The following is a 13400-nucleotide window of genomic DNA, read 5'->3' as shown; positions in this document are numbered from 1 at the left end:
GGTAGTTGAATTCATGGATTGGAGAAAATTCATGGATTGGAGAATTGGTACTATTGTTTCCACAGAAGGTATCAGCTTCAAGAGTTTTTAAATTTGTGGTTTGCAGCAACCATTGATTTACCAAAGTTGGTACTTTGAAAAGTAGTAAAACTGCAGAAATATTGTGACTCAGCTGGTCATTTATTACTGTCTCCATGATTTTATCAAATTTGCAATGGTCTTTTCATGGAATTTATAATTTGAATATATATGGAAAGTTAAATTTTTCTCCTCATTTGGAGTCTAAAAAGTGGTTCCATGGCCTGATCCCAGATGTTGTGTTCCTAAGGTTAGAGGGGGAGGAGGATACAAACAATTCAAACGTGATTAAAGAATTTACTCCATGATTGCTAGATGAGTACAGAAAACTGACTGAGAAAAAAATTGAAGCTATTCCTTGAAAGAGAAAATATGTCATGATTCACAAAAAAAGGAAATTTCTTAATTATAAAAACAATAGGCACATACATGAAAAATGATAACATACCCGCCATAACCCATGTCACTCAAAAAACAGTTTAATTTTTACTTTAACCACTCCCCCAAGATATAATTTTCAGTAATCTTAGCAACAAAATAAAAACAAAACAGAAAAACTTTCTTTACCACTACAGTTAAGTCTTTAATCTATATCCTGTATGAACATGACACATTGTTGCTTTGTCTTCCTTTAAAATTAATTTTGGAACCGTTTTCACATTTGATTGTGATAGAGGAAATTAAAATATGAACAACCACCATTAACACATATTACCTAAATGGATGACAGTTAATAAGGTGACGTCATGTTTAATACTCTGAGCACTGTTGTGGGAGATTCCATTAGGCAAATTTGCATTGGTAAACTAATTGGAATTACCTAATTTATTTGAAGTAATGTTTATCAAAGAGATGCACAAATGTTATTACACATCATTGTCTTGAGAAAGAATGTTTATGCCATCCTTATTAACGATTATTGGCAAGTTTGTGACCACTGACGTGTGTCAATATTTCTTTAAAATTGGATATTACACCATCTATCAACTGCAAAACATGATTATTTTGGTAGTCAGAATAGCATGATTCATATTTCAGGGCAAAATGTTGAAATGCAGCTGTGATTTAGAGAAATACGATCCATATGGTAAGTGTGGAGCGCCCAGCAAGCTAAATTTCAGAACTCCTGGTTGCCAGAGTTTGACTTTGTGAAGAAATACGATCCATCTGTTTTGTGTGGAGAGACCAGCAAGATAAATTTCAAAACTCTTGGTTGACAGAGTTTGACTTCATGAAGAAATATGATCCATCTGTTGTGGAGAGCCCAGCAAGCTAAATTTCATAACTCCTGGTTGACAGAGTCTGACTTTGTGAAGAAATATGATCTATCTGTTGTGGAGAGCCCAGCAGCTAAATTTCAAAACTCTTGGTTGACAGAATGCTTCAAAGAAAATGTTTTTTCATTAAAATTTTGAATTTCTTGTCAATTCCTCTAGTTTTATATGAGTAAATAACTTATTATTCTCAATTGTATGACATTGCCTTTTTTTATAGGTTGGCAGGTATGTGATTTTCATGAAGTTAACCTAATACAGGATTTAATCTACTTATTGGCACACACACACAAAAATTATGGGTGGTCCAATCAAATGTGTAAGAGCATCCACATAGTGTAAATTTCATGCTCCAGCACCCATAATGGGATCAGTGAGTTTAAATGAAAGTTTGAAAATAAAAATACAAAAAAGTATCAAAAACATTTGGAAGCTGCTACGAGTTTCAAACTTGCAACCTCTTGTTTGGCAAGTGTTCCAAACAAAGGAAGCCAAATGTTTATATGTAAGATAGGTAGATACACATGAAGTGCTTTTCATTTGATGATGTTGGCTTTCTATAATGAATTCAGACTGCTAGTCAGACTGCTAGTCAAAATAATAGAGAGTAATGACTGCAGCTTACTGGATGGCTCTAGATTAAAGCACCCGCAATAAACTTTAATTCAGTATAACACTTATGATTTATAGCTATTTTTCCCAGGCAATATATTCAAATCCTTTAATGTTCCAGTAAATTAAATAATAAATAAATTCTTTCAGTGAATTTGCAAATTTGTGAAAATAAAAATTAAGAAAACTTTAATTGCTTGTTCTATTGGCAGATGAATAACTATTAATAACTATCTTTAGTTAAAACAATGTAATATAAGTACTTATCACTTAGAATTAATTACACTGTATACTTTTTTCTGTGCTCATGGAAGTCATATGGCCAAATATACATGTTGTAATGACCAAAGAGGGCACAGAGACCTTTAATTGGGATATCATGGCTGTTTGAAAATAAATAATAGAAGCAAACATAGATGGAGCATTACTGTCTCATTTCATCACCTTTATGCCCAATTAGCAGGTGATTTTTTTAATTATATATTCTTTCTCTTTGACCTCATACATATGTGTGTGTGTGTGTGTGTGTGTGTGTGTGTGTTGACATACACATATACACATGCAAAGAAACCTCCCAAAGCTGCTAATCTGGATACTGTCAATGAGAGAGAGAGAGGGACACTATTATAACTGTTTTTACTGTAATGATTTTATTCAAAGTGACCATCAGCAAAACTCATTACTGTAATTGGATTTCTGTCTAATTATATACCCATCTTACATTGCATGTAATTTTTAGTGTTGTATTACCAATTGTTTGCCTCGCCCATAACTTTTTAAAAGAGACTGTCATGAAATTTTGATGGAGTATATGTCATGAATAGATGGAGAGTTACTTACCCTGTGAAGGTCAAGGTCAAGGGAAATTAAAATTTAATTTTGTGACTTGTGTCCTTGTCTAGATTATGATGTTGAATCACTGAAGATATTTTAATGAAACTTTAGATCATGTGTAGATGGTGTTTTACTTAAAATGGCCTTGCCATTAGGGCATAGGTGAATGTCAAAGCAATGGCAATTATATCCTTATCGCCTGTGTTAACATTTGAACTGTAAAAGCTATTTTAATGAAACTTTTATCAGTTATATATACTGAATAGACAAAATGTAATGTAACATAGTCATGCCCATTGTCTCAAAATTAAGGGAAAATATAAATCCGTGTCTTCAATCTGTACACAATGTCTGAACCACTGAAGATATTTTAATGAAATGCTAGCTTTTAATATATCTTGACTTGACAGTGTTTTACATATTCAGTCATACCCCTGCCTCAAGGCCAAGTTAAATACAAGGATGATGTTGTCATCTTTTAACTACCACATATTTTGATGGAACATTTTCCAGGTCTGCACCTTGTCATTCTATGTTGATGTACCTAGCTCAGAGGCCAAGATCATCAGTACAAGATAGGTCATGAACCATGCATGTCATGTACAGTTTAATTCACTTTCTGCTATTTATGTCCAGTTCTCATGCTTTATGCTGAACTTTGAAACAATTTTACCATATCTGTCCAGTAACATTGCAGCACTCTAGTAAGAGTTGATCACTGTATATAACCTCACCATGGTAGGATGGGAATAAAAAGTCATTATTGCATTTCCTTGTTTTAAAGAAAAGTTGATTTTTGATGTCGTTTTGCTGATTTTCCATTTTTTGTTATGAATTACATGTACATCAAATAATCTTGCAGTATATTTTTCTAATCATATTATAGTGTTACAGTTATTAGAGTTCCAGTTTGATTTGAAAGTTTTTAGCTGTGGTATAACTGGTTGAACATGTCACAAATTTGCCATACTGCTGCATTGTGTTCTGGCTTGATCTGAAGGGATTTGGAGAGAACCTGCAGAGCTACTTTTAGTTCTCCTTCCTGCCTAAGACAATATGCAAGCAGATTCAGACATGTGTCACGAATTGTTTTTGTGACTTGAGTTCCTGACCAGGACAGGTTTTTTAGGGCTGTTAATCTGTTGCTTTCCATCCCTAGTGCAAAGTAAGTGTGATATTGAAGGTAGTAGAGGTAGGGTCTGGCATCCACCACTGCCCAGTCATACCAGTAGTGTTCCTCAGGATCTCTGAGTGCAGGATCAAAACCTATTGACCGGAACATCTCATAACAAAGGGGAGGCAAAGCAATATGAATCTCTGATGGTAGATATGTAACAGATGTAGCTATGCATGTTTTAAATATCTGGCTGGTTGTTAAATTTTCTGACAGAATTTTCTCCATGGTTGTTTCCTTAAGATCGCCAGAAGGCATATTAGGATCAAGAATCATGTAAGCTGAAACCTCAGATACATGGTCCACTAATTCATGCTCTACAGCACTTAGCACCGCCTCGGCTTGAACTGGATATCCAAACTTGAGATAGAACCCAGCAAGCTTGAGTCTCCCTGATGTTACATCAGATTCTGTTCCAAGAAGGAGGAAATTGTGCGCTTCATCCATACGTTGAGGATGAAAGTTCTGTGATGCAAAACATAATGATGCCATTTGGCAACCAATGTGACTGGACAGAAATGCCATCAGTACAGTCAATATATCCTTTAGAGGCCTGCTCTCTGTTTGGAATCCATGCTTTAGTGTGAACATAAGATCCTGTGATACAGTTTGGCCAGACAGTTTCAGGAGCTTTAAGTAACCAAATTTCAAGACAGTGTACACTTCTTGAAGAAGAATACTTTCAGTGTTGAACACAGAAGAGTTATACTCTATCCCTTTCACCATATGTCCAATATCACTTACTTTCTTCTGCAAAGTACACAGTCTACTACATGCTTTGGATAGTGCTTGGCCAAGTTGATCACATTCAATCTGCATCAGATATCTAAATTCCATATCAATTAGAGTGACCAATGTCTGGTATAGCTGTTGCCTCACAGGTCCTGTCATTTTCCCCAGAAACATATTCTCCTCAGGAGTGAAATAGTTTGGGCAAAAGCCTTCCTTAATCCACAAAGAAATTGTTTTCAAAAGTAACCTTAAACAAAACAGCAGATTGTTTGGTGTCCAAATGTTCTTTGCTGTATTATCTATCAAGTAGAACAATGCAGTCTTGCAGTGATAACTACTAAGACATTCCCCAACGGTAGGTGTAATAAAACGTTTGGTGATGATTTTCATCAAAATGCAACAGACCATTTGTGTGTTGTTTAGTCTCCACATCAGCTTTCTTTCAACTTCAGTAAATGAGATTCTCCATTCAAGTTCTCTATCATCGCTAAATGAATGTCCAACAGGAACTAGGAATGCCTCTTTCTTCAGAAAATTCTCCAAATCATCAGGTGAGATCCAGCTACATTTTCTGTGCAGTTTCAACCATGGTATAGCTTCCTGTAGCCAACTGTTTACTTTGATGCCCCAAATTCTGTCACAGTTTGCTGGGCCAAGTGTTAAAGTCACTGCTGGCCCATGCCTGTCACCTTCCTGCGATAGAACCCATTTTGTTGCTTTCAGTACTATGCGCCCTTTACAGTCAATAGCACGTGCTTGACCTAGTTCCATATCTCCTTCACGCAAAGGTTGAAAACCATTCACAGTTGGTTTAAGCCCCTGTAGCTTAAAATACCCAGGAAATGTATGCTCATCATATGTCATAAGGTAATTTCCCATTCCATTGACAGCATTTTGTATATTCTTTACAGCACAAATATATGTATTGAAATAGACGACATCAACATCTGATTGTAGGCCTGGTGTGGTTGACCCTTCAATCTGACTGCCAAACACCTTACAGTAAAATCCTGTAAGCATGTTACCTCTAAAATTTATGTCAATGAATGACTGCAGTCTTTCAAACTGTTTAAATGTGTTCTTCCTTCTATGGCGGATCTTTTCATTGACCCCAAGTTGATGAAATATTTCCATAAGAATCAGGGAGATCTGGGAGAAGGTATCCTCTGTGCATTTGTCTGCCATGGAATCTGAAATGGTAGATCATTTGATAATTACAATAATGCTGATTATAGAGACATGTACACAAAACATCACCAGAATATAAACATATACTGGTACCAATAAGTCATGCTGCCATTGATTACACCTCTACATACATTCAGGAGTGTATAGCTGTGGGGATGTGGGAACGGCATTCCCTTAATTGTTTGGCACACTTGCTTATATTTGTTGCACTTGTCGTTATCCCCCCTCCCTTGCACCTCTCCTTCACTTCTTTATTGCATTCTCTCACTTCTGTATGAGTGGTAATTTTCCAGAAATACTGAAATGTGCAAAGATTACACCTATCTTTAAGAAAGAAGAAAAGGAGGATCCAGGGAATTACAGACCAATATCAATTCTACCTGTATTGTCAAAATATTTTGAAAAGCATGTACCAATTCAGGTCTATAATTTTTTAAAAATATTCTCTCTATTTCATAAAGCGCAATCAGGATTTTGAAAGTACCACTAATGCCAAAGAGAACTTACCAAATTAATTGATCTTTGGCTGAAGGAAATGGATAATGGACAATTGACTGGGATTGTTTTCCTTGACTTCAAGAAAGTCTTTATCTTGTTAATTATGAAATTCTCTGCAAAAGTTGAACTGTTACAGGTTCGACAATCCTTCTTTAAACTGGTTTAGATCATACCTAAACAAAAGGTCTCAACAAGTAAGCATTGGCAATATTAGCTCTCAAACTCACACTATTCATTCAGGAGTCCCTCAAGGCTCAGTTTTGGGCCCTCTCCTCTTCCTTATCTATATCAATGATCTACCATTAAATAATGAATCCACAAATCCAAATTTGTTTGCAGATGATGTAACCTTGTATTATAGTTCTAATACTGAAGTTATCCATACAAGATTAAACTAAGACCTTTTTAGAGTCCAAAACTGGACACAACAAAATAGGATGGTAATTAATGAAGGTAAAACAAAATGTATGATTTAGGGGACATCACAAAAGCTACGCAAGTCAGGAACCCAGAACTATCTCTTGCAATAACTAATCATCCACTAGAAAATGTCAAACTTGAAAAGCTTGTAGGTGTGTCTGTAGATAATAATTTATTATGGAATGACCATATTGATAAGCTTTGTAAAACACTGTCGTCCAAAATTGCCCTTCTCAGCAGAATCAAGAAATATTTACCAAGGGAAACTCGCAATCTATACTACAAGTCATATATTCTTCCAACAATGGATTAATGTTCAAATGTATGGGGAAACTGTGCTAAATCTGAGCATGACAGGATTTATAAACTTCAGAAACGAGCAGCATGCGTAAGTTTAGATGCATCTATTGATCATCCCTCAAAAGCATTGTTTACAGAACTCAAATGGTTTGCAATATATGACAGAATAGATTTTCACAAGGCAGTTCTTTTATATAAATGTCTACATGGAACTGCACCAGAGTATCTTCAGGACTTATTCATTGGCCTTTTTCAACACAATACCAGTTGAGATCAATATCACATGGAAACCTTCTAGCACCAAAACCAAGAACAGAACAATTTAAAAAGAGCTTCCAATACTCTGGTACAGTTCTGTGTTACAAGCTTCCACTACATGTAAAATCTGCTGAAAATATTAGAGTATTTAAGAAGAGATATCATGAGCATGTATGTGTTTCTAATAGATAATGGAATTTAGTATTTTAATACTAAACATGCTAAAATAAACAGTAATTATTGCTATCTTCATATAATGTGCATTGTTATACATTGTTATACTCTCCTTACGAGGGGCCTCAAGGGAGAATAGTCCTTGACTAATGAGTCACCCTTTATAATTAAGCTTTATTATTATTATTATTATTAGCACTTCAACACTGCATATATTAAATGTAACCATATCATGCCTACATCAGGTGTCCATTTTATGGAGGTGTCAGTTAAAATAGGTTGAAATCTACCTTGAGGATGACTTGCTGACTCCAATACATGATGTACACAGACATTCACACTTTGAGGAGGTGTCCTTTATATGTAGATGTCAAATAAGACAGGCTGTAATCTATCTTGAGGGCTCTTGTTAACACCTGAGGTCATTGCATAAATGTACATTGACAACAGTTGTCTTTTTATGGAGGTGTTTACTAAGAAAGTTTGTATTCTACCAAGAGGTTTATCTAGTGCATAGATGTACATTCACATCTACACATGTGTAATAAACATTAATAGCAAATAAATAGATGCTGGCACTGGTATTCATGTCGCCATGGAATTTTGACTGGGTTTCAAAGCATTTTTAACTTATCAACTGATGATTTATGTTAATCTGTCTGTTTGCTTATCCATTTTTGGTGTGAGTACTCACTTTAATCAAAGTGTGTTTATAGGTTATTTCTCTAGAACAATTGGTTATAAAGTCACATAAGTTGGTATGTTGATGTGTCATGTAGGTTCAACAACTTTCATTGAAAATTTGGACACTGTGACCTATTTTTCATGGCCTAGTGATTTGGTTAACCTTTATAATCTTATTAATAATAATAGTAATAATAATAATAATATAATGACTTTATTTAAAGAAGCTCATTTAGTCAACTGACCAACTTTCAATGAGGCTTTCTACAATGACATAAATATATATAATGCACAATTTTTACAAGAAGTGTCTTTAGACAACAAATGTTAAAAACTAGACAACTAATGCTATAATAAAATATGTACAAGGCTTCAAGGATAATTACATACAAGATTCATTCAAATAGTAGCAGTAAACATGTGTAGAACATTATTGGTGAGTACATGATAGGAATGTAACAGGTAGTAGTAGTGAATTAAACAAACTCATACAAATGATCATTTCTGAAGATGATCACTAAGAAGCTTTTTAAAGCTTGGCATGAGTCAGCTGACTTTATATAAGATGGCATGGAATTCCAAAGTTTGTCTAAAGAGAAAGCGAAAACTCTTCTTATAAAACTCTGAATTTGGTTTAGATAAATACATATACCTTGTTAGAGACAGATCTTAGTTCATACATATCTACATTTGTAACAAATATAAAGTTACAGTTAAGAGTCTGGAGTCAAATGATGTAAGGATTGATAGACTAGTAAACCCTTCTAAAACTGAGATCTATGCTGAAATTGAAGCCACTTTATGGTTTTAAAAAGATTTGTTGATGGTGTATCTCAATCAGCATGAAGAATAACTTGAGCTCCTCTTTTTTGAAATTTCAGTAATCTTTCCTGATTTTCTATACCACTATTACCCCAGATAGAACAACAATATTATAGGTGTGGCATGATATATGCATTATAGAAAATCTTTATCTGTTCATGAGTGAGATATGATTTTATTCTGTTCAAGAGATATAGCAGGGAGGTAACTTTTTAATGACCATATCAACTTGTATTTTCCAGTACAAGATATTGTCTATCATGATGCCAAGTAGTTTTTCATTTTCACACTGTTGTATATCCATTCAATTTATCATTACTTTGAAAAAATTTTTCTCAGCTTCTATTCTTGCTTGACTACCTATGATCATGGCTTTTGATTTGGCTGCATTTATCTTCATACCATTGTGTTCACACCAGTTATTTATTTTTACCAAATCTTTATTTAACTTAGTGCTAATCTCATGGCCTGTTGATCCAATGTCATATAATGTCATATCTTCTGCAGACATGTTGATGGTGGATAGCTCAGTGTGATATGATAAATCATTGATGTACAGCAGAAAGAGTAATGGTCCAAGAACTGATCCTTGTAGAACACCTGACTTGATCAGTTTCTGATCTGAAAGTTTTTTTAAAATAGAAACATATTGTTGTCTGCCTTTAGGATAGGATTGAAACCAAGTTAAGCATTCATGGCTAACTTGATATATGCTGAGCTTTTCCGGCAGGATTTTGTGATTTACAAGGTCAAAAGTCTTTGAAAGGTCAAGAAACATAAAAGGTTACATTGATCTGTTACTGTTAACCAATCATCCATCAAAGTGTAGTCTGGCATGAATGTCCTTCACAGAAGCCTGATTGTCATGAATGTACTAGCAAATTAAATGATTCAAGGTAGTTTCTAAATTCATTACAAACACGTCTTTCTAATATCTTTGAAAGTGATGATAAAACTGATATAGGTCTATAGTTATTCATATCAGAAATCCTTTCTTATGTATTGGGGCTACTTTTGCCAGTTTTAGCCTGTTTGGAAAAATACCTGTGAAAATACTTAAATTGAAGATATACATGAGTGAAGGTGCAATCAATTGAGATGAGAATTTTAGGAATTTTGCACTGATATTATCTAGACCTATTAGTGTTGTGACATCAAGTTGGTCTCATTCATTTAAAATGAATTCCAAGCTTATTTTGGGTATTTTGAAGCACTCTTCTTTGTTACATTTTGAAGAAATATGTTCATTTAATTCATCACTGGAGAATATTTTATGAGTTGTGAGATCCACAAGTTTTTAGATTATATTCACAAAGAAATCACTGAGTACATTTGCAATTTCATGAGGTTCTTGTTTAATATCAATATGTTTGTCACTAATAAATGTAAATGTAAATGGTAGGTTATTGACAGATTTGCCTCTCAAGTCTGAATGAAGGGTTTTCAGTTTTCTAGGATTCATTTTTGTAATACTATCTGATACTTTAGTGGAATAATAAGTTTTGTTTGCCTTTTCAATCAATGACTCAGTTTCTCCATAATCTGTACTGGTAATTGTCAGTATCTTTTAATTTATTAAATATATCACTTATTTTAATAGCATTCAGTATATCACCTGTAATCCAATTTGGTTGATTTTGTTGCTTGACTCTCTTGAAATTAATAGGAGCATGATCAATTGAGTGTTCAGGGTATCAGTAAACATATCTATCCAGATCTCAAGAACATCTGATGGGTCATTACAACATTATATTACTGACTTAGGGATATCTTTCAGTTCTTTAAGGAATATTTGTGACTTGAATCTTTTCATTATTTGATACTGGATATATTTGTGATGGTAAGTTTGACTTTTTTGACTTAATTTTCATGTATGGCATATTGGATAATGATCACTTACGGAAATTGGGGAACTGCAACTTCTATAATATTGTCAGCATTGTTAGTGTAAATATGATCAATTAGTGTTTCAGATACCTCTGTTATCCTAGTGGGTACATGAACTAGCTGTTGATAATTCGGGGAATTCATGGTTTTAATCCAGCTTTGATTGGTTTTATAAAGCAAAGTGTAACTGAAGTCACCCACTAAACAGTCTTCTTTGTTTTCTATATATAGAGTTTCAAGCTTATTTTGAAATATAGTATACCAAGTATTGTCAGTGTTCGGTGGTCTATATACACAGCCGAATACAATAGTTTAAGATCATTATGTCTCATTTCTAGCCAGATTATTTCCATACTAGTTTACTCAAAATTATATCAACGTTTGAAAGAAATGCCATCCTTAAAGTAAATGAGAAGTTCACCAAACTTTTGGAAAAGTTGGTCTTTTCTTTGTTGTTGTTGTGGGGTTTAATGCCATTTTTCAGCACATGATAGGCTATAATACATGGCGGCCAGTATTAGTGGTGGAGGAAGAACCCGGGAAAACCCTGGAAAGAACCACCAACCCACAAGAAGCTACTTTTTCATGGATGATGGCTTGCTTTGCATGGCAATTTTCACTTTCTGAACTGAAGAGGTAAATTTAAAAATTAAACAGCAAAGGAAGCTGAAATTTTTTAAAGATTTTATTTCCCCTAGCCAAGTGAACTTGTGGCCTTTTGTCCACCATTTGTCTTGTGTCATCTGTCATTCATAATCCATCTATTGACAATTGCTTGTGAACACTAGATGCCTCATTTCTAATGAAATTTCAATCTGAATTGGCATGTATATCATCAAGACATCATTTATGAGCAATATTCAGCAAATTAATAAAGTGATCTTACAATCTGATTGACTGAGCTTGTGAACACTGTTGAGGCTATATTTCTGTTCAAATTTTGATTATATATGGCATTAAACTTCTAATTCAAGCACATTTAACCAAATTTTCTTGAGGTAAAATGTTGTGTATGTATTGTAGATTATTTCCTTTGACTTGTATTGATATTATCATAAGCTTTTCTACATTGTGTAACTTTTTGGACTAAAAGATTTTTGTTCTGCAGAATCAATTTTTTATAAACACATACACTCAACTCTCCCCTAAATGTTATCTTTTTGTAGTGGTCACCTAGTTACAATGGCTAATCCCATTTCCTCCTCCCCTACATGAAATTTCGTCTATTAAATTCATGTATTTCAACAGACACCCTTTGCTTTCTCCCGTGGTGAAGGACCAGCTATTTCCTAGCCAAGCAGTGGTCACTAAAGCATATTGATGCTGCAAAAGAAGCATTTGTTTTCTCAAGTAAAGTACTTTTTTAAATAAAGACATGTCATCTGAATTGATGAGCAGGCATACCTTATCTTTGAAAAACACAAAAGCCTAACAATTTTATTGATAGGGAAAATACTCAAGGTAAAAACATGAATATTATAACCGCCACTTTTGAGAGTGGGTGGGTGAAATGAACTCATGATAATACCAAATGCATTCATCAGGTAAGGAACAATCAAGAGCAAATTTTACCCTGAGTTTAATTTAGCTGATCTAATTAGACTTTTTCAGTAATTTTTTAGTGTTTTCACTGCATAATAGATTTGGAACAAGATCTGGGTATGAAGCTGTTCCTATGTATTGTTTGCAATGTGTAAAATCAAAACTCACCTTTCAAACACTGCTCATTTCTGGTATATACCCGAGTCATTATCATATAAGTAAAATGAGAAAAACTCAAAACAGACAAAGTATTATAACAGCATGGAAAAACTGCATTCACCCTTATGTACAAAATGGCTTGTGGTTAGAGAAAAGAAACTGATAGTCGCAATGTACATAACAGATCTTTTAAGATGACGCTGTTAACAGTCATTTAATAATAAATTACTCATCTTAAGATAATAATAAATGTTTAACAAAGACTAAAGTTACTTTTGCATATAAGATTTTCTGCTGGTTGAAATTTTCAAAGAATTGCTGTGCTAAATTCTGCAATTACACAGTACTGAGGATGAAATCTCATGCAAAAACAATACTTCAACTTAAAAGGTATATCAAGTCCTTTAACAAAGGTATTCCATCAATCAATGAATTGACACTTTATATATTTGGCTTAGATCTGTTACTTATGAGACCAGGGCCATGGAGAGGATTTGTGGGCCCTAGGAAAAATTATCCAGTAAGCCACTATGAATTGCAAAAAGAATGAAGCTTTCTCTTTGGTGGTGGGCCCCCTGACTGTTGTGGGCCCCTGAAAATTTGTCCTCGTTGTCCTACCCTGTCCACAGCCCTGTATGAGACATCTCATTCCAAATGCTATGTATAGGCAGATGATCTAGCTACATGTGTATGAGACATCTCATTCCAAATGCTATGTATAGGCAGATGATCTAGCTACATGTGTACTTCCCTGTGCATGTAGC

General features: G+C 34.2%; 1 protein-coding gene across 1 annotated transcript in view; it reads right to left on the bottom strand.

The window, feature by feature from the left end:
• Positions 1-361: 361 nt before the first annotated feature.
• Positions 362-13400, bottom strand: part of LOC149777413 (uncharacterized) — a 47615-nt gene continuing 34576 nt past the window's right edge. Inside the window, exon 2 of the mRNA XM_089942031.1 lies at positions 362-5894. Within this exon, the coding sequence (XP_089798157.1) occupies positions 3724-5889 (2166 nt within the window). The 5' untranslated portion in view covers positions 5890-5894 and the 3' untranslated portion in view covers positions 362-3723. The remainder of the gene's footprint in view (positions 5895-13400) is intronic.

This window comes from Sinohyriopsis cumingii, chromosome 18 (genome assembly GCF_028554795.1).
Source record: "Sinohyriopsis cumingii isolate HCF-2022 chromosome 18, ASM2855479v2, whole genome shotgun sequence".
In the NCBI taxonomy this organism is placed as follows: Eukaryota; Metazoa; Mollusca; class Bivalvia; order Unionida; family Unionidae; genus Sinohyriopsis; species Sinohyriopsis cumingii.
The sequence above is the reverse complement of the archived record's forward strand: the minus strand, read 5'-3'. Positions and strand labels throughout refer to the sequence as shown.